We start from the raw sequence: 25,217 nt of genomic DNA, 5'->3' as shown, positions 1-25,217 counted from the left end.
CTCTGTGCCAAAAAAAAAAAAGAAGAACCCTTGTGGGGTCAGAACAAACCTCAAAGACTGAACTAAAAATCTCCCCCTGCAAGAGCTTAACCGAATCAGACTGCAGCACAATTTTGTCCCAGAGCATTGTTGAAAACTGCATGAATCATCATTTGGTAATTAGCTGAATCCAATGAGTGTGGCATAAGAAGAAGTGCTGGGATTACAGGCATGAGCCACCACACCGGGCCTGGGAGGTTGCAGTGAGTTGAGATCGCATCACTGCACTCCAGCCTGGGTAACACAACGAGACTCCATCTAGGCACTACCATGTGGGCTAATTTTTGTATTTTTAATAGAGACGGGGTTTCACCATGTTAGTCAGGCTGGTCTCAAATTCCTGACCCCCGGTGATCTGCCTGGTTCGTCCTCCCAAAGTGCTGGGATTATAGGCGTGAGCCACCATGGCTGGCCTGGGTTCTTCTTAGCTATCTGTTTTTCTGGTTGTCTCTGGTGAACTAGCTGACCTACAGTTTAGCTCATTTTTTTTTTTTTTTTTTTTGAGATGGAGTTTTGCTCTTGTTGCCCAGGCTGGAGTGCAATGGCATGATCTCAGCTCACGGCGACCTCTGCCTCCCAGGTTCAAGTGATTCTCCTGCTTCAGCCTCCTGAGTAGCTGGGATTATAGGTACCTGCCACCACACCCAGCTAATTGTATTTTTAGTAGAGATAGGGTTTCACCATGTTGGCCAGGCTTGTCTTGAACTCCTGGCCACGTGACCTGCCTGCCTTGGGCTCCCAAAATGCTGGCATTACAGGCGTGAGCCACCACACCTGGCCAGCTGGTTGTTCTTAAGAGGAGCTGTTGTTTTCTGCAATGTCCTTAGGCTTGAACTTCCCCACCCATAGTTTCCAATAAAGTCAATTTATTTTGGGGTGCTTTGGAATGCTTTTTTCTTATAGCCTTTCCTCCTGAGCAAACTAAGCCACCCTTCTGGGCACCGGGAAAGATGGTAGCCTCTGGTCTTCCTAGCCTGCCCTTCCCATGGTAGAGACTATGCCCTATAAGTGAGCAGGGTGAAGGTGGCTGGGGCTGCTCCTGTGGTAGAACTTCTGTTCTGTAAATAGGGGTTGGGTGGTGGAAGGAAGCCCCAGTCTCTCAGCCACACCCACCAGGAATTTAGCTCTTCAGCTTGAAATTGGAGGGGATTGAAAATGCTGATGGCGGCCAGGTGTGATGGTTCATGCCTGTAATCCCAGCACTGTGGGAGGCCGAGATGGGTGGATTACCTGAGGTCATGAGTTGGAGACCAGCCTGCCCAACGTGGTGAAACTTAATCTGTATTACAAATACAAAAAATTAGCCAGGTACAGTGGCTCACGCCTATAATCCTAGCAGTTTGGGAGGCTGAGGCAAACGAATCACATGGCCAGGAGTTCGAGACCAGTCTGACCAACATGGTGAAACCCTGTCTCTCTTCTCTTCTGTGTCTCTACTAAAAATACAAAAATTAGCCAGGCATGTTGGTGCACACCTGTAATCCCAGCTACTCAGGGGTGTGAGGCAGGAGAATTGCCTGAACCAGGGAGGCAGAGGTTGCAATGAGCCAAGATCATGCCATTGCACTCCAGCCTGGGTGACAGAGTAAGACTCTGCCTCAAAAAAAAAAAAAAAAAAAGGGCCAGGTGCTGTGGCTCATGCCTGTAATGTGAGCACTTTGGGAGGCCAAGGCAGGCGGATCACAAAGTCAGGAGTTTGAAACCAGCCTGACCAACATGGAGAAATCCTGTCTTTACTAAAAATACAAAAATTAGCTGGGTGTGGTGGCGGGCGTCTGTAGTCCCAGCTACTAGGGAGGCTGAGGAAGGAGAATCACTTGATCCCAGGAGGCAGAGGTTGCAGTGAGCTGAGATTGTGCCATTGCACTCCAGCCTAGGTGACAGAGCGAGACTCCATCTCAAAAAAAGAAAATGCTGGTGTCTTGCTTCTCCTGGTAAGATGTGTTAAACACTGGGGGCTGAGCGAGAAGCAGCCCTTACTTTTTTTTTTTTTTTTTTTTCCCCTGAGACAGGATCTCATTCTGCCATCCAGGCTGGAGTCCAGTGACTCTATTACAGCTCAGATAATGACTCAATATAGCCTTGACCTCCTGGGCTCAGGTGATCCTCCCACCTCAGCCTGTTAAGTAGCTGGGCGTACAGGCATATGCCACCACACCCAGCTAATTTTTGCTAATTTTTTTGTAGCAGCAGGATTTCTCCATGTTGCCCAGGCTGGTCTCTAACTCCTGGGCTCAAGCAGTCCTTCTGCCTTAGCCTCCCAAACTGCTGGGATTACAGGTGTGAGCTACCATGCCCAGCCTGGCCCTGACTTTCTGACCATACTCCATATGGAGTAGAATTTCTGTTAAGCTGAGCTAGAGTTGGGAGGTATGTGAGGGAGGGAGTGAGGCATGGCTTCAGTTGCCAAAGACGTTCACTATTCTTAAAGGTTTTATTAGATTTTTTTGAATGTTTGGCATATGCCCATAGAAAAATTTCCAGAGACTTTAAATAGCTTTTTGTTTTTTGTTTTCATTTGATTTTTTAAAAGTTATGTGTTTTTTGAGACAGAGCCTTGCTCTGTCGTCCAGACTGGAGGTGGTGGTGTGATCTCAGCTCACTGCAACCTCCACCTCCCAGGTTTAAGTGATTCTCTTGCATCAGCCTCCTGAGTGGCTGGGATTACAGGCTTGCACCAGTACATTCAGCTAATTTTTATATTTTTAGTAGAGATGGGGTTTTGTCATGTTGGCCAAGGTGGTCTTCAACTCCTGGCTTCAAGTAATCCACCTCAAGTGATCTGCCCGCCTTGGCCTCCCAAAGTACTAGGATTGTAGGTGTGAGCTACTGCATCTGGCTGGTAAATCTATCTTGAGTTCTCTGTCTCTACAGTTACAAATTAATTTTCCAAGGCTTGTTCTTCGCCAAGGATCCCATGTTTTCAGCAAAATTTATTTAGAAATATAAAACTTGGCCAACTTGGCCAGGTGCAGTGGCTCATACCTGTAATCCTAGCACTTTGGGAGGCCGAGGTGGGTGGATCACTTGAGATCAGGAGTTCAAGACCAGCCTAACCAATGTGGTGAAATCCTATCTCTACTTTTTTTTTTTTTTTTTTTTTTTTTTTTTGAGACAGAGTCTCACTCTGTCACCCAGGCTGGAGTGTAATGGCACAATCTTGGCTTACTGCAGCCTCCACCTCCTGGGTTCAAGTGAGTCTCTTACCTCAGCCTCCCGAGTAGCTGGGATTGCAGGTGCCCACCACCACACTCATCTAATTTTTTAAATTTTTAGTACATACAGGGTATCTCCATGATGGTCAGGCTGATCTCGAACTCCTGACCTCAAGTGATCCACCTCCCTCGGCCTCCCAAAGTCCTGGGATTACAGGCATGAACCACTGTGCCCAGCCATCCTATCTCTACTAAAAATACAAAAATTAGCTGGGCTTGATGGCATGTGCCTGTAATCCCAGCTACTTGAGAAGTTGAGGCAGGAGAATCGCTTGAACCCAGGAGGCAGAGGTTGCAGTGAGCTGAGATTGTGTGCCACTGCACTCTAGCCTGGACAACAGAGCAAGACTGTCTCTGTTGAAAAACAAAAATAATAAAACAAAAATAATAAAAATCCCCAACTATGCAGAAGCGTACTATTTTCTCTGTACCCTACAATTCCACCCCTTCTGTTTCTCCATAGTTGGCTACTGGTAAATTTTCCATAATTGTGTTACTTTATTGGTCATTTTTTTTTTAATTGAGATGGAGTTTCACTCTTGTTTCCCAAGCTGGAGTGCAATTGTACGATCTCTGCTCACTGCAACCTCCACCTTCCAGGTTTAAGCGACTCTCCTGCCTCAATCTCCTGAGTAGCTGGGATTACAGGTGTGTGCCACCACATCCGGCTAATTTTTTGTATTTTTAGTAGAAACAGGGTTTCACCATGTTAGCCAGGCTGGTCTTAAACTCTTGACTTCATGTGATCCACCCGCCTCAACCTCCACAGTTCTGGGACTACAGGCGTGAGCCGGCATGCCCAGTGTCTTTTTTTTTTTTTTTTTTGAGACAGAGTCTCACTCTGTTGTCCAGGCTGGAGTGCAGTAATGTGATCTCAGTTCACTGCAACCTCCATATTCTGTGCTCAAGCAATTCTTCTGCTCAGCCTCCTGTGTAGCTGGGATTACAGACATGTGCCCATCACACTTGGCTAATTTTTGTATTTTTAGTAGAGATGGGGTTTTACCATGTTGACCAGGGTGGTCTCGAACTCCCAAACTCAGCCTCCTAAAGTGCTGCGATTACATATGTGAGCCACCATGCCCAGCCCAGTCATTTTGTTTTAATGTGATCAGCAGGTGCTAGGACCAAGTCTTTTGGGTTCGCCTTAAGTAGCACTTACTAAGCTATTGCCTGCAGAACTCACGAAGGTAGGATGAGGTCAGTTCCACTGTGTGGTCTAAGCTAACCTTTCAAGGCTTCTGGTTTTAGTCGAACAAATCTCTTTTACCGTAAAGGTTTACCTTACAAAACCTGGTGACTTTCTCAAGTTTCTGAATTAACCTGGTTCATGTCATATAGCTGAGCATGTTATTGATTTGGTCAGATTTCGTCATGGCCTATAAGGAAGAAATTGGTAGCAAATCTGTCTTCTGTATTTGAAGCTGGTTTGAAGTGATTTGAAGCTGACCTGAATGCCAGGACTTTTCAAATTGAGTCAGGGTCATGAGTCACTCCAGCTAAAGTATAGAACAAATGTCATACCACATTTCATTTCTTTTCTTTCAAAACAGTCTCGCTGTGTTACCCAGGCTGGAGTGCCAGTGGCGTGGTCTTGGCTCACTGCAACCTCCGCCTCTTGGATTCAAGCAATTCTCTTGCCTCAGCCTCCCAAGTAGCTGGGATTATAGGTGAGCACCACCACACCCAGCTAATTTTTGTATTTTCAGTAGAGATGGGGTTTCACTATGTTGGCCAGGCTGGTCTCAAACTCCTAATCTCATGATCCTCCTGCCTCGGCCTCCCAAAGTCCTGGGATTACAGGTGTGAGCCACCATGCCCAGCCACAAAAAAGATTCTTAATATGTCCTCTCATCTCCCATCAGCTGATAAACTTGGGGCCCCCCGAACTTCAACCCAAATAAATCAGGTCAGTTCTTGTTTCGGAGGGACTTCCTGGAGGCAATTTTAAGTAGTCCTGCCTGCACCAGTTCATCTGTCCTGCTGTGTGGACGCCATCTGGAGGTGTTGTGTAAGATATTATGCATGGACCGTATAGGAGCTGGGACCATCCACTACTGTCTGTGACCAGAGATGTCAGTCAGAAATGGTGCACTCAGCAGTCAGTTTGAATTCAGAGTGCTCACTGCAGTGAGAAGAGCAGTCAGGAAGAGGGCACAGGGTAGCAGTTTGGGAGAGCAGGGTGGAATGCTCTCCTGGTGTTGAAGGACTTCCTCAGTTCAGCTAAAGATGGGGGTCATGTGCTGAGATTACAGATGTGAGCCACCGTACCTGGTCCTAAACTCCTCTTTTTTTCTATTCAAAGTTTTGCACAAACCCTAACAGTTAAATTCAGCATTTACAGGGATAAAATTGCAGCTGCAGGGAACAGTTATTTCCTCTCTGCTGGAGGAAATGCAAAAAGGGAGGCAGAATGCAGGCAAAAATGTGGCATATAAGAACTCTCCTTCTTCTTCTCCCTGTTTGGCTCCTGGGAGAGTCTCCAGGACTGTTTCTGCTGCTCACAGAGGTTTCCCTCTACATTCTTCAGCATCCCTCTCCCCTGTGGGCATGAGGGTACTAGTACCTGACACAACTATCAACATTTGAATCCGTCCCCTACGTTCCCCTTTCCCCTGTGTAGGGAACTAGGGCAGTACCTCCTGAGACAGGAAGATCAGCTGGGCTAGGAAGGGAACTAAGGATCAGAAGGGAACAAAAAAGTGTCTCCAAGATAGTAAGTGTACAGTAAGCCAGACACCCTTCTTGCCACAACATGGCCCTGCAGCCCTCATAGACCCGCTCTGGCTGTGGGAGCTCAAGAACCCTCTCCCTCTCACTGCAAGGAGACAGTGACAGTAACTTCTCTCATCCCAGGTAAAGCCCATCTCTAAGAATTTCCAGATCCCTTCTCCTCCCACCTGGAGAGGACAGCAAAATCCAAAGGTGCCGTTCTGGCAGCATTTTCCAAGCCTGTCTCCTGATCCTTGGCTAACACACTTCCCAGTCCTTGCAGTAGGTCTGTGCTGGTTCTTGTGGATACTGCTCCAATCCTCCTAACCAGCTACAGGCCTCTTGTCTGTCTCTTCCAGTAAACCAGGTGACAAATAGGACCTTATCATCCTTGCTGCCATAACTGTTGGGCTTTTAATAGTCATCTTTATTAATCTTAGTTTGGATGCACACATGACGTCTTCTGCGTCAGAGGCATTTGTTATTTACAGAGTAAGAGAAAATAATATTATGTAAATAATTATAACTGCAGGCCAGGCACGGTGGCTCATGCCTGTAATCTTAGCACTTTGGGAGGCTGAGGTGGGCGGATCACAAGGTCAAGAGATTGAGACCATCCTGGCCAACATGGTGAAACCTCGTCTCTACTGAAAAAATACAAAAATTAGCTGGGTGTGGTGGCGTGTGCCTGTAGTCCCAGCTACTCAGGAGGTTGAGGCAGGAGAATTGCTTGAACCCAGGAGGCGGAGGTTGCAGTGAGCCAAGATTGCGCTACTGCACTCCAGCCTGGCGACGGAGCGAGACTCTGTCTCAAAAATAATAATAATAATTAAAATTTTAAAAAAAATTATAACTGCATAGGCACTCCCTGCCCCAGGGTGGCATGATGAAGGCCAGATGGAAAAATCCCCAGCCCTAGTGGTCAGACACTCCATAGGTGAGGGACAGAGAAAAATGGAATTTCTTGGTTTATGTGAAGGAGAAAGAGGCAACTGCTTCCCTCTTCTCCTAAATGGAGGGAGGAAGCATCTTTGCTGCCTGGAGACAGAATGGGAAGGATCCTGGGTTCTCCTTCTAACCTTCTGGAATATAAATACATGTTTCCAGGAGCCACGTCAGCTCTGGTGGCTCCAATTTTTATGACCTAGGCATGTCTCCAAGGTCCTGGGCCTCATTTCCCCTTGAAATGTAAACAAATTCTCAGAGTTAGGTAAATCTTTCTGGAGTCTCTCACTATACGGTTGTAAAATAGCTGAGGATCCCAAGTTTGCGGTGACATTTATCCTGAACTCAAACCTTAAAAGACAAAGATTCTGCTTCTCTTGCTACTGACTGCCTCTTTGGGCCACATTAGAAGCAGAATGGGTGTGGAGTGGTGACCCAGAAGTCCCTGCTGCTCCAGGCTCATGAGAATTGGCTTTGCCCCTTAAGTTAGAGCTGAGGCACTGAGCACTGGATTGCCAGGCTGGAGCCTGAGGTGGCAGTGGAAAGGGGAGGAGGCACCCTGGGCACGAGGGTTAGTGAAGGGAGCTGCAGGTGAGAAAGCCTGCGTGGTAGGAGCAGGAGAACTGGCTGTGAGGCACTTGGGAGAGTGGATGTTTCATGAATAAATGGAGAATGTCAGTCTTATGTGCCTAAAAAGGAAGAAGAAGGGGCTAGAAAAGCAATAAGATGGGAAGCAAGTGTATCTAAAAGAGATATTGGAGCTCCTTTTCTAGACTGAAACTCGAGAAACAGTATGAGTGGTTGTCTAGAATAGGGTTAGGAAGTTGTTGTCGGTGTGCAAGGCCCCAGGAGAGGCCAAACAGCCTGTGCAGATGGACCTTGCTTGCTTTGCCTGGTCACACACTCTGAGAAAACCTCCAGGATGTCATGGGTCAACGGTGCAGTAATGGATAGCTTAGTGTGAAGAAGGTGGCCGGCTCCTAGAAGCACAAATCGGGTGATCTTCCCGTGTAGAAATCAGAGCCGCTGACCTATAGCCTCAGTTAAGATTTCTCAGGGATTGTGAACTTTACATTTGGTTTCTAAGGCAATGGCCTTGTGAACATATATTGCAGTCCTGCTGAGGAGTGGTCACTTCCAGCCAGATGTAACCTGAAACCTTCCTTCTGTGCTGAAAAAAAGAGATTTCACAGTCTTAAAGATGAACAGTTTGTGTCTTTAAAATTTCTAACAGCCTAGAAATGCTTCTTAGTAAAATTACATTTATATGAATTGTACCCCTGAAGTAGCTTTTATCTTTTAAAAGGTAACATTTCAGAGGCCACAGAGTCTGTAATCAACTTGAAAGCAGTTGGAGCATGGCAGACAGTCTGGGAGACCTGAAAGAGACCATTGATGCAGAAACTCAGTGCTGCTTTCCAGATTGGGGCACGGGCAGTTCAGAGGTTGGGAGACAGTGTGGGCGATGGGGCAGACTGGCCAAGGGGGTCAGGGAAGGACCGGAGGCTGTAGACAGTCCTCCCTGGATTCTGGCCCAGGCCCTGTTTATTATTCTGGGCTACCTGAGCCCCACCCTCCATCAGTAGGAGAGAAGCAGGCAAGGCTGCAGTTTCTGTGATGCTTTTGGTAAAGAGTATGTATATATGTATAGTCTGGGCTAAATGGTAGCACTACACATGGTTTATCTCATGATGCAAAGTGGAGCCCCTATCCCAGCTCCTGTCACCACAAAGCCTGGGCCTCTTGGAGTGGGAGGCCTCTGCTGGGCTTTGTCACCTGCAGGCAGACCCTGCCACAAACTGGACCTGGGTGGATCCAGGTTCTTTGGGGACCTATGACAACTTTCTTCGGCAAATGGAAGGGATTGCCTACTTCTGAAATATACATGATGTGAGTCATTATTTGCCCCTTTAAGTTCTGAGCTAATCCTATATTGATGTTAACAGTGATATGGGCTTATTGTCTCCATTTCACAAGACTTCCTATCAGAAGCGATTGAAAGGTATCCCTTTCTCAGGGCTGTAATGTAGATACCCATTTTGAGAGCAACCCGTTCTTTGAACAGCTGTGACAGTTCTTATCTTCCCCTCTGTGATTTCTACATGCTGTAAGGAAATCCTTCCTTATCCAGAAAGAGTGCCTATCACTATCTTTTCAGTACGAATTAAAAACTGGGAATCCTGGTTGAAGCTTCTGCATCTCATCTCAAAGCTTCTGCATCCCAGACTTGATGTGATGCAGGTAAACAGCAGCAATTCTGACACCTTTTCTGTAAATATCTATCATGTGGCCAGCTCATGGCAGTTACTGTCCTGAAAATAAGTATTTAGTGTGAAGATTTAATCAAGTCCTTAGCAAGACAAATGTTTTGCTCACAGCAGAAAAAAAGAAGAAGGAATAATGTCTAATGTCCTTAGCTAGGTATTTTGGTTAGAGAGGTATTTTGTTGCAGTTTGTGGAAAGTCTTCTAAAAATGACTTGAACAAATGAAGGATAGATTTGTCTCACGCAACAAGAAGCTTAGAAGTAGGCAGCTTGGGGTGAGCTTGGCTCAGCAAGGCTGTCTGAGATCTGGGCTCTTGATTTCTGCCTCATCTTCCTAGTAGATGACCTTTTGACAACATGCTTGTCACCTCACGGTCACAAGATGGCTGCATCCTCTGCAAGATCCAAGCAGGAAGAAATAATCATAGATGAAGAGCCTTTAAAAAAGTTTCACTGGGGGCCAGGCGCCCGGTGGCTCATGCCTATAATCCCAGCACTTCAGGAGGCTGAGGTGGGCAGGTCACGAGGCCAGGAGTTCGAGACCAGCCTGGCCAACATAGTGAAACCACCATCTCTACTAAAAATACAGAAATTACCCAGGCATGGTGGCAGGTGCCTATAATCCCAGCTGCTTGGCAGGCTGAGGTAGGAGAATCGCTTAAACCCAGGAGACAAAGGTTGCAGTGAGCCCAGATTGTACCACTGTACTCCAGCCTGGGCGATAGAGCAAGACTCCATCTCAAAAAAATAAAGTCTAATTGGGCCAGGCACGGTGGGTCACGCCTGTAGTCCCAGCACTCTGGGAGGCTGAGGCAGGTGGATCCCCTGAGGTCAGGAGTTTGGGACCAGTTTAACCAACATGGTGAAACCCTGTCTCTACTAAAAATACAAAAAATTAGCAGGGCATGGTGATGGGCACCTAGAATCCCAGCTAGTCCGAAGGTTGAAGCAGGAGAATAGCTTGAACCGGGGAGGCAGAGGTTAAAGTGAGCTGAGTTTATGCCACTGCATTCCAGCCTGGGCAACAGAGTAAGACTCTGTCTCAAAAAATTTTTTTTAAAAAAGTCTCATTGGTCTCACCTATGTCATATGTCTGCTAGTTATGAGACTGGGAAATTGAGCAGGATGCTTTCCTGCCTCCACGCTAGGGGCAGGTGAGGGAAAATTTGATTATGCATGTGTATTGAATGGGCCAACTTGTGTTGTCTGCCACCAGGGGTCAAAATAAAATATCACTGAATAGGATAGGCTGCTGAGGTATGCCTCTGAGAGATGAAGTAGGGCTAGCAGTAGGTTTTGACAGTGTATATTGTTTCTTTCCAGGTGAGGAGCAGGTCATGGGGACTGCTGCCTGGTCAAATAAGCTATGAGAGTTGGGAAAAGAAAAGTCAGGATTTGCCAGGCATGGCGGCTCACCCCTGTAATCCCAGCACTTTGGGAGGCCGAGGTGGACGGATCACCTGAGGTCAGGAATTCGAGACCAGCCTGACCAACAGGGAGAAAATCCAGCTCTATTAAAAGCACAAAATTAGCTGGGTGTGGTGTAGGCATCTGTAATCCCAGCTATTTGGGAGGCTGAGGCAGGAGAATCACTTGAACCCGGGAAGCGGAGGTGGTGGTGAGCTGAGATCACACCATTGCACTCCAGCCTGGGCAACAAGAGCGACACTCTGTCTCAAAAAAAAAAAAACTCAAAAAAAAAAAAAAAAAAAAGGGGGGGGTGGAAAGAAGTTAGGATTAGTTAAGAAATCTGTCCATGTGCCTAACTGATGCCCTACAGGAGAAACTTGAAGTCCTAGTAATAACATGGAACAAGGGCTGATCAAGTTAATATCCTTAATTTGGGAAGAAAATTTTAAAAGTGCTAATATCAGTAGAAGAACTGACGTGTGTCAAATCTTATTCCAGTTATTTTCAGATTGTTTTCCTGCAGTAACCTCTGAGCCAGATACTATTATTCATCTTGAACAGTTGAGGTCACTAATTAATACTCAAAGAGGGCACATTGACAGTAAGTGGAAGTAGAGAATGTGAGCCCAGGCCTACCTGACCAATTCCACAGTTCCTACGTTTATCCTGTGATGCCTTAGTGGCCCAAGGCCCCACAAGGAACAGTCTGGCTCTTCTTCCTCGTGATGGTCCTGGCCCAGGCAGCCCCAGACTTCTGGGAATAGCTTTGAGGCTTGGGCCCCAGGAATACTGAGCCCTAGTCCTTCCAATTACAGCCTCATGTTAGGTTAAGATTGCCTCCAACTACTGCCCTTCTATGACAGTCAAAGCCCATTGAGGGCAAGAGCTGTGTCCTGTTTGCTGTTGTAACCTTTGTAACTGGTATATAGTAGATAAATATATGCTGGATAAGGAATAACTGAGGGACTGTGCTGTTATAATATCAATGTGCTGTGAGTGCCTAATGCTAAACCATGGTAGCCACTAATTAAATGTTTATTAAACAGTATATATGAAGAAGGAGAATATATTTCTAGCTAATGGGATCAGAGAACTATTCATCGTGATAGAGTCACTCAGCATTTGAGTCAGTCTTCAATGACATGGAGGATTTTGAAACACTGAGGTATGGGGAAGAGTGCTGTAGGTGGAGGAGACAGGGACAAAGGGACAGGATGTGGGGAGGTACCGACTATTCAGGGAGAGGCCAACCTGAATGGAGGGAAGTCACAGCTGAAGGTACAGTACTTAACCGAAGGGTAGTTCAGTACTTAGAAAAAAGGAGTCAAATATGATCAAAGGAGTCAAATATATCCCTGTCAAATATGATCAGGGAACATTGGGTTAAATAAACTAGGTAGTTGTTTGTTATAGAAGTTTTCAGAGCCTTTAATAATACCACTCTGACTCCAAACAGCATTTCTCAGACATTTGGCATGGGGACCGTTTTTCTTGTAGAGAGCATTTCATGGAATGAATGTTCTGCAGAACACTTTTTGTGAACTGCTGATCTTTTAAGTGCAAGGGAACTGAGACCCAAAGAAGAGAGCGACTTACTCAGGGCCACATAGCAGACTTTGGATTAGAACCCTGATACCCTGATCAGATTGCTTGGTCCCCAGTATAGGACTTGTTTGAAAATAGAAAGTGTAAGGGTTATTGCCGAGTTTAAAATGAGGAAACTGAGGCCAGTATGAGAAAATTAAATGCCAATTTATTCAGCTCCCAGGCGAGGTTCTCTGGTCCAGGGAAAGGGGGCCAGAGAAGTCTCACTGACTTCCTGGGTGGCTGGTGGGGTTATGGCTAGGAGGACCGAGCAACAACTGGGTGCTCTGATTGGGTCCAGGGGAGCGGGATTGGGATGGGGCGGGCCGCTATTGGTTGGCGGGTTGTTGGGCAGGTTTTCCAGTGCAAGAGCCAGCCATGGTTGCATTAGCTGGAGCCTTCCAAGGGAGCCATGTGGCGAAGCTAGGTGCTGAGTGCCGAGCCTGGTGCCAGGTGCAGAGTCAGGTGCTGAGTGCAGGGATGGGTGTGTCTGACCTCCTGGTGAGGCAACCGGCCTTAAAATCTAGGAAACCTTTTTAATCTTTTATCCAAATAGCTATCTTGGTGTTGGAATTTTAAATTTTTATTTATTTTATATTTTTCTCTCTCTTAATTCCCCAAACTTGTTAAGTGCCGAACTTTTTAGCCCAGTTTTGTACAGTGGTATTTTCTGTTAATCACCGTTGGCTAGACCTGTTTGTCACTGTCATTGCTGTTGTGGGCTCCAGAACCTTGGGAAGATGATTGAATCATAATCTGTCCCAGTTTTCCTGGAGGTCAAAGAAAGCGTTCTCCTGCATGACCATTTTTAGGGACATATAGGGACTATAGCAGTTTACAACCTGTGTCTCTCTTGCTATTTGTATAGCTAGTCCTTGCCCCAAACCCTTGTACCTGGCATGCTAAGTAGAATGGTCTACCAACGATGCCCACATCCTAATACCTGGAAGCTGTGAATATGTTACCTTATGTGTCAAAAGGGACTTTGCAGGTGTAATTACGTTATGGACATTTAACTTAGGGAGATTATTCTGGATTATCTGGGTGGACCTTGTCTAATCATAGGTACTCTTAAAAGCAGATAAATTTTCTCTGGCAAGAAGCAGAAGCAACGCAACGGAAGCACACGTCAGAGAAAGTGTGGGCAGATTTAATTCTGTGTTTGAAGATGAAGGGGACAGCATGACAGGAAATACAGGTGGCTTTAAGTTCCTGAGAGAGGCTTCCATCTGACAGTCATCGAGGAAATAGTGACCGTGACCTCCATCCTCAGTCCTACAGCCATAAGGAATTGAATTCTACCAAAAACCTAAGTGAGAGTGAAAACATTCTACCCCTAGAGTCTCCTGATGAAACCTAGGCTGGCCAGCACTTTAATTTTGGCTCTGACACCCAGAACTTCTGAACTATAGACTGTGAGATAATAAATTTTGTTGTTTTAAGCCACTAAGTTTGCTGTAATTGATTTTGACAGCCATTGAAAACTAACATGACTGAGTAAAGTCATGAACATATCCAGGGTGGAAGCCTTGCAGAGGAAAAGGGTAGGAAAAGGCATCTCAGAGCCTAAGGGTTTGGGGCTGAGTGTGGATTTGTTTTAATATTTTTCAAAAGCCAGCTGCTTTGAGTCATTTAGCAGATTTCAGTCGGTCATTCCTGACCAAGGCTCCTTGTATCTCTATCCGCAGTGAGGGCGGTGGCCATGGGGGAAGGGAGCTAGAGGCTCAAAGGGCACTCCCGGGTGCCCCTGTCTTCTCTGTTATCAGTGTGCTATCTGGCAACCAAATTGTGGGATCTGTTAAAATTGTTCCAGTCCCTCTGAGACTCAACTGATAGTCAATATTAGTGAATATGTCACCTGAAAAGGAGGCCGATAATTTACTAAATTTTGACAGGCTGAAGTGTGATAGGTAAAGAAGACATTACTAAGGACTCCTGCTGTTGAACAGCTCATCCTTCCAAGAGAAGCCTTTAGCTTTCCAGCAGAGGGCATTTCCCAGAAGGGAGCCGTTTGTCTAGGAGTTAAAAATAAACATCACCATGCTTGAGAAAGAATTCCAGCTTCCATGGCAGATAACCCGATTACCCTTAGATCTGCAGCCAGCTTCTGTCTTGGTACTCTTTTGTTTCTAAATGTGGAGGAAAGTGTTTGCATTGTTTTACTTTACTAAAATAAAAGGGGAAAATGGAGAGGGGCTTGGTTTTGCTGGCCTGGAAACTTTCTTCTTTTTGTTTCCATTTCATTTGATTTTCTGAACCTATTTGAAGTTGTAACACAATAGATCTAATTGTTTAAAGCCATCAGAGTTTTGCACAGCATCTTATCTCTGATGAGGGGCATGTTGTTACAAAATGCTTCCATTTTTTAAAGTTCAGAATTAATTTTAATGTTAAAAACATTTGGTAGAAATTCTGTACCAGATAAAAGAGCTGTTTAAAATCAAGGAAGCTTCTTGGATTACTTTGAACAAAACATGCTTTTTTTATTAAACTTGAGTGTATCTGCAGGCTGTTTTATATGCGCTCTGTTGTCATCTCTAATGCACATAGAGGATACCTTTCCCACAGTGTGATTCAATACAGGCAACCAAAAAGATGGTCTCAGATTTCATGTGTCTGGGTAATTAGCTGAGGTAGAGCAGCTCTGTTAAACCACTTGAAGGTCAATAATGCATGAATTTCTGGCAGACTGCCTAACTCTGAGTCCATAAACACACTTGTACAGGAACTAAATGTTGTTATAGTAGAGAAAAAATTGTGTTCTAAATATGAAATGAGTAATACTAGGATTAGGTTTTTCTTTTTTCTTTTTTTCTTTTTTTTTGAGACAAGAGTTTCGCTCTTCTCACCCAGGCTGGAGTGCAATGGCACAGTCTCAGCTCACTGCAACCTCCACCTCCCGGGTTCAAGTGATTCTCCTGCCTCAGCCTCCCAAGTAGCTGGGATTACAGGCACCTGCCACCATGCCCAGCTAATTTTTGTAATTTTTATATAGAGACGAGGTTTCACCATGCTGGCCAGGATGGCCTCAAACTCCTGACCTCAGGTGATTTACCCACCCCGGCCTCCCAGAGTGCTGGGATTACTGATGTGAGCCACCACACTCAGCCTAAGATTAGTTTTTTCTAGAATTTAATTCCATGACAAATTCATGTTTTAGTAGGGCACAAAAATGTTAGGATGTGACTGCTTTTTGAATGTTGAAAGGAAATCTTTCCTCTGTCTTGCAGATTAGTAGCACAATCTCTCATGGGCCTTAAAATCAGATTCAGGCACTCTGATTTAAAATGTTAGAATTTAAATTCCAAGAGCAGACCCTCTTGGAATTTGTTTTGGCTTTTTAAAAGCATAAGAGTAATGTAAAATAAGCCTGATTGTTATTTTTTTCCCCTTAACAGTACAGTTTTTATTAAAACTTTAATTTTGTCCCTGAGATTTTACTGGATTGCTCAGATACCAAAATAAACACAGTTTTTTTTTTTCTTTTTTAGAGACAGGGTCTTGCTCTGTCACCCAGGCTTCAGTACGGTGGTGTCATCATAGATCACTGCAACCTTGAACTCCTAGGCTCAAGCAGTCCTTCAGCCTTGACTGCCAAAACATTGGAGTTGCAGGTGTAAGCCACTGTCCCCGACCACGCTCAGATTTCATAAGGATGCTTTTACTTCTGAGCCAGAGCAGGGATCCTCTTCTTAGGGGCCTGTGCCCAAACAAGAACATAATTTTTTCTTTAATCGCAAGTTTCTTTAAGAAAAATTCCAGCTAGTCCTTTTTCTTAAATCCACCATGGAAAAGGTGCCATCTTGTCTTTTTTCTTTTGCGTACCTAGTCCTAAAAAGTAAATAAGTAATTTATTAAAAAAGCAGTAATAGCCTAAAACAATAGCCAAAAAAGTTAGAATCCAGAGGTGTTTGGTTTCCCTATAAAAACTAAAGACAACTTCTTAACATATGTCCCTGAGTTGTCTTTCAGAAACTTGGACCCTCCACTGAAGACCCTCACCCAACAGATTCACTGACACATAAATTTCAGATGAGAAAAAATTAAGTACTAAACTCTGACCCTGCGTTCTTTGTTCTAAATTTCTTCCTAAATGAGTTGGAGGAATAATACCCCTGAGCCAGTTAACATTTTTCTTTATTGACCCCAAATTTTTAAACAAAGCTTCTCTTCCTTAATCAATTACAAATAGAAAATATTTAAATGTACCTATGGTCTGTAATCCCCTTCAAGAAATTCTTTTTCAATTGAAATAATGTGTAACCTCCATATATTAATTTATAATTTTGCCCGTAACTTCTCTTCTAAAATTTACTCCTGCCTTTAAAAACCCTTGCTTATAAGCCATTGGGAGGTAAGGATTTAAAGAATGACTGCCTGGTCCTCCTTCCTTGGCACCCTATAAATAAATGCCTTCCTTTCTATAGCTATAAAAAATGCTTGATGTAGATATCTGGATTTACTGCACCAGTCGAGTGGACCAGTTCAGTTCTATAATATTTCAAGGGTGTCCTTAGTGGACAAGGCAAACACAGAATTGGGCCAAGTGGATTGTAATGATTTTGTAATGATCCTCATTATGGTGTGATTGTTCACACCTCCTGAATTGGCCAGGAAATGGATTTTTTAGTCACTTGGTGACTCAGGGTCACAAACTTTCTTTGTGTCTGGCTGGGTTTCCACTAAAATGCTCATGATACCAAATCTCACCTTCGACTAATTTTTAATTACCTTCAAGATGTGGAGTGAATGTGCTATCTGAAGCCTGGCATTGCTGCCCTGTGTCAGACTTTCTCTCAGGGTGCAGGCCTTTCAAGTTCCATATCCCTTGGCCTGTGCTCCTCACGCCCCCCAACCTGGAGGAAAATGACATCACTGGGTAGGCCTGTGTGCTGACGCCAACTCTCCCACTTACAAGAGTGCAAAGTTTAGGCTTATGTTCGTTTTGTTAATGCTTCCCAGTGATCATCTGTAACTAGAACATGTTAGGAGTCCACGGGGCCCCTGGTTGAAGATTTTTCTGGTATCACAGTTCTTGGGAGGGTTCACTGGTTCTACCACAGCTACCCTGCTGGGTCTGGTGGGAAGGCAAACTTGACATGTTTCTATATGTCATGGGTGCACCTCTTGATATTCTACGTTGGGGTATGAGTATTCACACCTCCTGAATTGGCCAGGAAGTGGCTCTTTGAGCCACTTGTTTTTCTGATAGAAAACAGGCAGGATAGGGTATTCTAGAGGCCTTCTCCTTGAGACTTATGGAAGTGGCCTTTGTGTTCTCACATGAAGAAATGAACTCTTGAATAAACACACTCTGAGGGAGAGAGAGCCAAGATGGCTGACTAGCAGCAGCTAAGGATTGCAGCTCCCAGTGAAGGCGCAGGGAGTGAGTGGATGCCAGATTTCCAGATGAATTTTTGTTGCCCGCGGATCAGGAGATTCCCAGCGGAGGAACCCCATGGGTCACCAGCACAACTCTTGGCTGACGCAGCTGTTTTGCCGGCGTCCTGGCATCCCGGTGTGGCGGTTCTTAGAGTGGAGTATGCGGGACTGGGTGCCCTTTTAGTTGGTGTTTGGAGCTCCGGAAGGAAGAGTTGCCCATTCAGCTGATTGAAAGGGTGACTGAAGCGGGGAGCCAGACTGGGAGATTCCTGGGCAGAAAAGCGCAACGAATCTTAGCGCTGCTGTTTCAGCCAGCGCTATCACCTAATGGGAAATTGCATAGATTCCGGCACCTTTTCGGCGGGCGACTGGGGCACCTGGGAGAGAATCGACCATTCAATTAGGAGAAGAAAAAAAGGGGGCTCCAAGGTGGGGAGCTAGGTGATCGGGCTCAGCTGGTCCCACCCCTATGAAAAAACAGCAATTGGAAACGCTGACGATTGAGAGTTTCACAGCAAGTACAGCTGAACCTGGGAAGGTCCAGCTCTGTTGGGGAGGGGCGTCTGCCGAAGGAAAACAAAGAAACAACATCATCACCAACAAGCTGGATGTCCCCAATCTGAAAGTCAGCAATTACAAAGATGACAGTTAGATAAATCGACAAAGATAGGAAGAAACCAGCACAAAAAGGCTGAAAACATCCGAAATGAGAATGCCTCTCCTCCTTCAGGGGATTGCAGCTCTTCATCAGCAAGGGAACAAGGCCTAATGGAGAATGAGTGTGATGAATTGTCAGAATCAGGCTTCAGAAGGTGGATAATAAGAAACTTCTGTAAGCTAAAATAACATGTTCTAACCCAATGCAAAGAAACTAAGAACCTTGAAAAAAGGTTTGACAAAATGCTAACGAGAATAGACAATTTAGAGAGGAATATAAGTGAATTAATAGAACTGAAAAACACAATACGAGAACTTTGTGAAGTATGCACAAGTTTTAACAGTTGAATTGACCAAGCAGAAGAAAGGATATTAGAGGTCGAAGACCAACTCATTGAAATAAAACGAGAAGACAAGATTAGAGAAAAAAGGGTAAAAAGGAATGAGCAAATTCTCCAAGAAATATGGGACTATGTGAAAAGACCTAATCTACGTTTGATAGGCGTACCCGAATGCGACGAAGAGAATGAATCCAAGCTGGAAAATATTCTTCAGGATATTGTTCAGGAAAACTTTCCCAACCTAGCAAGGCAGGACAATATTCAACTCCAGGTAATACAGAGAACACCACAAAGATATTCGTCGAGAAGAGCAACCCCAAGGCACGTAATCGTCAGATTCACCAGGGTTGAAATGAAGGAGAAAATGTTAAGGGCAGCCAGAGAGAAAGGTCAGGTTACCCACAAAGGGAAGCCTATCAGACTCACAGCAGATCTCTCAGCAGAAACCCTACAAGCCAGAAGAGAGTGGGGGCCAATATTCAACATCCTTAAAGAAAAGAACTTTCAACCCAGAATCTCCTATCCAGCCAAACTAAGCTTCATAAGTGAAGGAAAAATAAAATCTTTTGTGAACAAGCAAGTACTCAGAGATTTCATCACCATCAGGCCTGGTTTATAAGTGCTTCTGAAAGAAGCACTACACATAGAAAGGAACAACCAGTATCAGCCATTCCAAAAATATACCAAAAAGTAAAGAGCATCAACATAATGAAGAATCTACATCAACTAATGGGCAAAACAGCCAGCTAGCATTAAATGGCAGTATTAAACTCACATATATCAATATTAATCCTAAATTTAAATCGACTAAATGCCCCAATCAAAAGACACAGGCAAATTGGATAAAAAGCCAAAACTGATCGGTATGCTGCATCCAGACCCATCTCACATGCAAGGATACACAAAGACTCAAAGGGATGGAGGAAGATTTACCAACCAAATAGAGAGCAAAAAAATAAAAATAAAAATAAAAATAAAAAGCAGGAGTTGTAATTCTTGCCTCTGATAACATAGACTTTAAAGCAACAAAGATCAAAAGAGGCAAAGAAGGACATTACGTAATGGTAAAAGGATCAATGCAACAAGAAGAGCTAACGATCCTAAATATATATGCACCCAATACAGGAGCACCCAGATACATAAGGCAAGTTCTTAATGACTTATAAAGAGACTTAGACTCCCACACAATAATAATGGGAGACTTTAACATCACATTGTCAATATTAGACAGATCAATGAGACAGAAAATTAACAAGGATATCCAGGACTTGAACTCAGACCTGGAACAAGTAAACTTAATAAACATTTACGGAACTCTCCACCCCAAATCCACAAAACATACATTCTTCTCAGTACCACATCACACCTACTCTAAAAGTGACTACATAATTGGAAGTAAATCACTCCTCAGTAATTGCATAGCATTTCACAGGTTTAAATGAAATATTAGGTGGCTGCTTGTTCGTTATTTTCCTCCCTTATTCCTTCCTGTCTCCATTGTTAAGCACAATTATTGGCATAAAAAAGGTTTCTAATACCCATTTTTAGACTGCATTCTAGCCTGGGCAATAATGCAAGCCTCCCGTTCTCCCTCTTTCTTTCTCTCTTTCATTCTTTTTTTTTCTTTCTTTCTCTATTAGTTTCTTTAAAGAAAAAAAAAAAACACTCTGACGTCTAAGGTAAAGAATCGCCCACTTACACTGGTTCACTGCTGTCCTGAGGATAACACTTTCATATATGAAAAGTTCTTTAAACATAAAAACACACCATGAAGTTTTCCAACAAACTAAAGGTCAAGTATTTCTAATTAGCTGAAAAAAAGAAAAAAGAAACCAGCTCTTTTTCCTCAGAACTTTGATGAGGTCTTGGGTTGCATTGGAACAATATTGTTGAGCTATTGTCACCAACTCCAGAAGCCAGTCACACTTCCCTGGGGGCGTACTCCTATTGGTCAGGGGCTGTCAAGGCCACTGTCATTAGGCACCAGGGAGCAGGTACTGATTGCCTGGGGTCATATGAATCCATGTCCATCCCACAGGAGGCTGATTCTAGCATTGACTGCTACAAGGGCCTGCCCTGGACTTTACTGGATGAAAAGCTTTTGACGGTGAAGAGCTCAATATTTTTTCATTTGTGAATTGGGCATCTACATGCTACCTTTAATTTCCTTTGCACTTTTTTCCCCCCAAACAAGTGGACTTGTAAAAGAATAACTTTTAAACCCCTCATACTTTGCTTTCATCATTAATTGGACTTTTTTTTTTTTTTTAACTTTTTGTCTTTTTTTTTTTTTTTTTTTTTTTTTTTTTTTTTTTCTTTTTTGTGGAGGTGGGGGGTGGGGGTTGCTTTCTAGTCTTTACCAGAATTTGCTAGACAAATTCTGAAAGAGCTGTAATACTATAACTTGGAAATTAATAAAACAATTTTTTTTTTTTGAGATGGAGTTTCGTTCTTGTTGCTCAGGCTGGAGTGCAATGGTGCGATCTCAGCTCACCGCAACTTCTGCCTCCCGGGTTCAAGGGATTCTCCTACCTCAGCTTCCCAAGTAGCTGTGATTATAAGCATGTACTACTACACCCAGCTAATTTTGTATTTTTAGTAGAGATGGGATTTCTCCATTTTGGTCAGGCTGGTCTCGAACTCCGGACCTCAGTTGATCCACCCACGTCGGCCTCCCAAAGTGCTGGGATTACAGGCGTAAGCCACCACGCCTGGTCAACAAAAAAAATTTTATACAGCAATTAAATTTTTTTGTAGTCAGCAAGGAATCAGTCAATTAACAACAAAAATCTTTTGCAGAAAATGTTGCAGGCACAAATAACCTCACCTCTATCGTGCTACTTTGTTGGTGTTTTCACCAACACTTTCAGCCTAAACACTTTTTCCATTTCTGAGGCACCAAAGAGTACAAGACTGTGTAAACAGAGAGAACTCCATTGTCAACTGTTTACGCTCTGGCTCAAAGTCTCTCCTTAGCCTTTTGAGCCGGACTCAGCTCAAGGGTCAAAGACCCACAGCAGGGCTAGACTGAAGAGTGTTCTTTAGTTTACTCCCTCATAGTGGAGGACAGACCCAAAGGGCTGGCCTTCTCTTATTGCGGAATCTGGTTACATCTATAAGTGGGATCTTGTGCAGAGAAAGTTGTGGTGAAAAACTCTTAAGAGTTATGCATTCCAAAAAGCAGAGGAGTGTAAAAGTCAGTGAAACAGGCCATGGCTGAAGCTTGAAAGTGATCCCCATGTCTGTCATAAATGTTCCCATGTCAGGGTGTACTCTGCTTTCCTGCACAAAGGAAACTCGATGATTTATGCACCTGAAGGATGTATCTTAGCAACAACTGTGCAGGAAATGTACTGAGAAACTTTCTCTAGGCTTTGTCTAGAGGAGCTCCACAGCAGAGGCGAATAGCAATTTAACATGTCCTCTAAAGTGAAGTTTACCTTTAGTTGTATTAATTTTAAATATATGGGGGGAAGGCAACTAGTCTTCCTAGTTGTTGGTAATTTGTTTACTCTTTTAAAATAACCATCCCTACATCATAGTAGGAATTATGAATAAATTTTCTAAGAGTATCTTTCAATTTGGCAAACAGTGTTAGGGTTCTTTTAAAAAGCTGGGGTTTGAAAAATGTAAGAAAAAATTCTGTCTCCTTGCTAATTAAAAGTAGTACTTTCTGAAAAATCAGTTTTTCACTCTTTCTGAAATAATTACAGGTTGCAAACAAATGTATAGGAAGCCCTATGTACCTCTCTCCCAGCCCCGGGAAAATCTATTTTGACTATTAGTTTTACTATGAAAAGAGGAAACAAACCTAAGGATTGAATTAGAAAATGGGCTGCTTCAGTTCTAGCCCAAAGGCATAGTGGAGACGGCACTACCGTTTTTTCCAGTGCACAGAAATGGGCAGCCATCTGCAGGCGGGCACAGCAGTGACACCAGACAGCATGCTGATTTTCTCTTTTTCAGTGTTCTCCCCAACTCCATCTCCAAGTTCACAGTGACTGGGTTTAAGGAAAGGTGAGGTAAGGCTCAAATGGGTATTGTGTGGCTGAAGAAAGCCTTCAGGCTTTGCCCTCTATGTCTAGCCCTTGTCTTTTAAGGAAGGGAAACTTCCCCGCTCTTTTAAAATTAAGGCCCCTAGTCCTCTAGGTTTTATGGCTGGCTTTGGAGAAAGGAGGTTCTGGTTTCTATGACCTGCCTTGGGGAAAAGGGATTCTTGTTTCTAGGCTGGATAGGATAGAAGGATAGGAAAAGGCCAAAGAAAACCTTTTGCTTCTGAGGCCTTCATCATGGAGTATGGCTTTCTGAGTTTCAGCATGCAGTAGGGATGGGTAATCAATTCAGGACCACAGGAAAAGATGTCTTTAGGGAGGTAGGGAAAAGAGATATAAAAGCTTAAAACCACTTATTTTAACTAAACACATGAAGTTATATCAAAGAAGCATAAAGATATTTAAAATTGTACTTTAATTTCACATTTTGTCTGGTTGAAAGTAGGGGGATAAAAACGAAGAAAATAAAACTCAGATGAGGAAGGAAAAAAGAAAGAAAAAGAGGGAGTGAGGATAGAGGCTTCTTACCTTCAGTTCAGAAGTTGAGTTTCAAGGAAGATTTTGAGTTTTAGGTAAATTAATGCCCCACTTGGACAGTTTTTCAGGGCATCATCTATCACCACTCTTTGAAATAGCAATTGATTAGCCATTCATCCTAGCTTTTTAGCATGGTAGAGGCCTCTGACCATTACCCAATGGGATATCCACAGCCACACCTAGAGGATATCCTTCCCAGGCTGCAGAAGCAGACAACAATTCTACCTTATGATGTGACCTTCCAAGGCCAGATAGAGAAGCTTAAGTAAAGAAGGGAACAATGGAAAGTATAACAGCAAACTGCTTATGATTTCCTTATTGAAGTCCTTTATCTTCATGCAGATACAATAAGAATACAATATTGGTCACTTACCAGCTCTGAGCTTCAACACTTCATACCTGGCCAGTCCATTCCCTTCCTTCCTCCCTCAACAGAGTTTAACTGAAGGGCATAATCAAGTTTTCTTAATTCTTTAGCTTCCTTCTGGTTACACTTGACTCCCCATTCAGCCCCAGGACCATGTTTGTTACATGGTTAGCTACTTTAACATTGCCGTCATTAACACCCTAACCTTCTACCAATCCAAAGATTAGTACTCAGAGCTGCAGTATGAACATCCCCAGGTGGTTGTTAGAAGTGCAGAATCAGGGCCTCTGAATCAGAATCTGCACATTAGCAAGATCTCCTGGTGATCCTCATATGCACATTAAAGTTTTAGAGGCATGGGCTGGCCTCCCCCAGCTCACCCTTTTCCATTAAAAAGTGCCACCACTCTGCCAAAACCTATGCATAAATCACCGGAGACTCAGGGCTCCTTCACAATCTTCTTACTCATTTTTTATTTCCTAGTACTTTGAGAATAGCTCCTCAAACCCCCTTTCCACCTGCCATCCTCTTATTCCCATTTTTTCCTCCTTCCATTCCTATTTTCTTCCTAACTTGACAGAAGTCAGATGACTTTGCTGTGCTAATATATTTTTTTCCTTCTCTGCCTCAACATATTTCTGGTCTTCTGCCACCCTCCATTATTTTCTCAAGTCTCAGATGGAGTAGCATCTTCCTCATTTGTAAGCTAGCCTCTCTACCTGTGCCCTCGATACATTTTCCCTTCCCCCTTCTCTGGGATCTTCTCTTACTGATCTCCCCTCTCCCAGAATCATGTCCATCATCTCCATTAAGCCCTTCCCATTTGCATCCAAAGGGACGCAGATCTTATTTTGAGAAAACCACAACATACACACACATCCAGTCATATTCACTTGATCCTACTCCTTTCTGTTTGTGATCTATTTCTCCTTATTCACCATCAGATTTCACATACAAATGGTCTAGAGCAGTGGTTTCCAACCTGGATGACTTTGCCATTGAGGGGACATTTAGCAGTGTCTGGAGACATTTTTGGTTGCTGCAACTGTGGGAAATGCTACTGGCAACTAGTGGGTAGGGGCCATAATGCTATTAAATATCCTACAATGCACAGGGCAGCCTCCCACCACAAAATTATCTGGCTAGGGTGGCTACCTATCCCAGTTTGCAGTAACTTTCCTGGCTATAGGCTTATAGCACTGAATATCCTGTGTTCCAGGAAACACCTCAGTCCTGGCCATACTGGGACCATTGGTCATCATATATATATCTCGCCCCAAATGTCAAAAGTGCCAAAGTTGAGAAACGCTGCTCTACAAGGAACACCCATTAACTTTACATTTTTCTCACGAACTTCCTTTTCTTCAATTGGAACTTTTAATTTCTGTCTTCTTTTCTACGGAAATAGGTTTCTTTCTTTTTTGAGACAGGGTCTCACTCTCAGAGAGGCTGGAGTGCAAAGGTGCAGTCACAGCTCTTTTCAGCCTCTAACTCCTGGGCTCAAGTAATCCTCCCACCTTAGCCCCCTAGCAGCTAGAACAGGCACATCACCACCCTGACTAATTTTTTAAATGTTTGTCTTTGTAGAGATGGGATCTCACTATGTTGTTCAGGCCAGTCTCTAATTCCTGGCCTCAAGTGATCTCCCCAAAGTGTTGAGATTACAGGTGTGAGCAACCATGCCCAGGATGAAATTGTTTTCTTTTTTTTT

The 25,217-nt window shown here is 43.9% G+C and overlaps 1 protein-coding gene and 1 pseudogene across 2 annotated transcripts in view; one reads left to right on the top strand and one right to left on the bottom strand.

Annotated features, from left to right (window-relative positions):
- STOX1 (storkhead box 1) overlaps positions 1 to 25,217 on the top strand; it is a 59,916-nt gene that overhangs the window by 20,106 nt on the left and 14,593 nt on the right. Inside the window, exon 1 of one of the 2 annotated variants that reach the window (XM_017548940.2) lies at positions 10,906 to 11,864. The exons of the other annotated variant lie outside the window; for it this stretch is intronic. Coding sequence (XP_017404429.1) covers positions 11,729 to 11,864 — 136 coding nt within the window. The 5' untranslated portion in view covers positions 10,906 to 11,728. Of the gene's footprint in view, positions 1 to 10,905; positions 11,865 to 25,217 lie in introns of those variants that run through there. 2 annotated transcript variants of the gene reach the window in all.
- Positions 20,893 to 20,950, bottom strand: LOC119474156 (annotated as a pseudogene).

This window comes from Cebus imitator, unplaced genomic scaffold (assembly GCF_001604975.1).
Source record: "Cebus imitator isolate Cc_AM_T3 unplaced genomic scaffold, Cebus_imitator-1.0 Scaffold215, whole genome shotgun sequence".
Taxonomy (NCBI): Eukaryota; Metazoa; Chordata; class Mammalia; order Primates; family Cebidae; genus Cebus; species Cebus imitator.
Note: the sequence above shows the minus strand (reverse complement) of the source record. Positions and strands in the feature narration are given on the sequence as shown.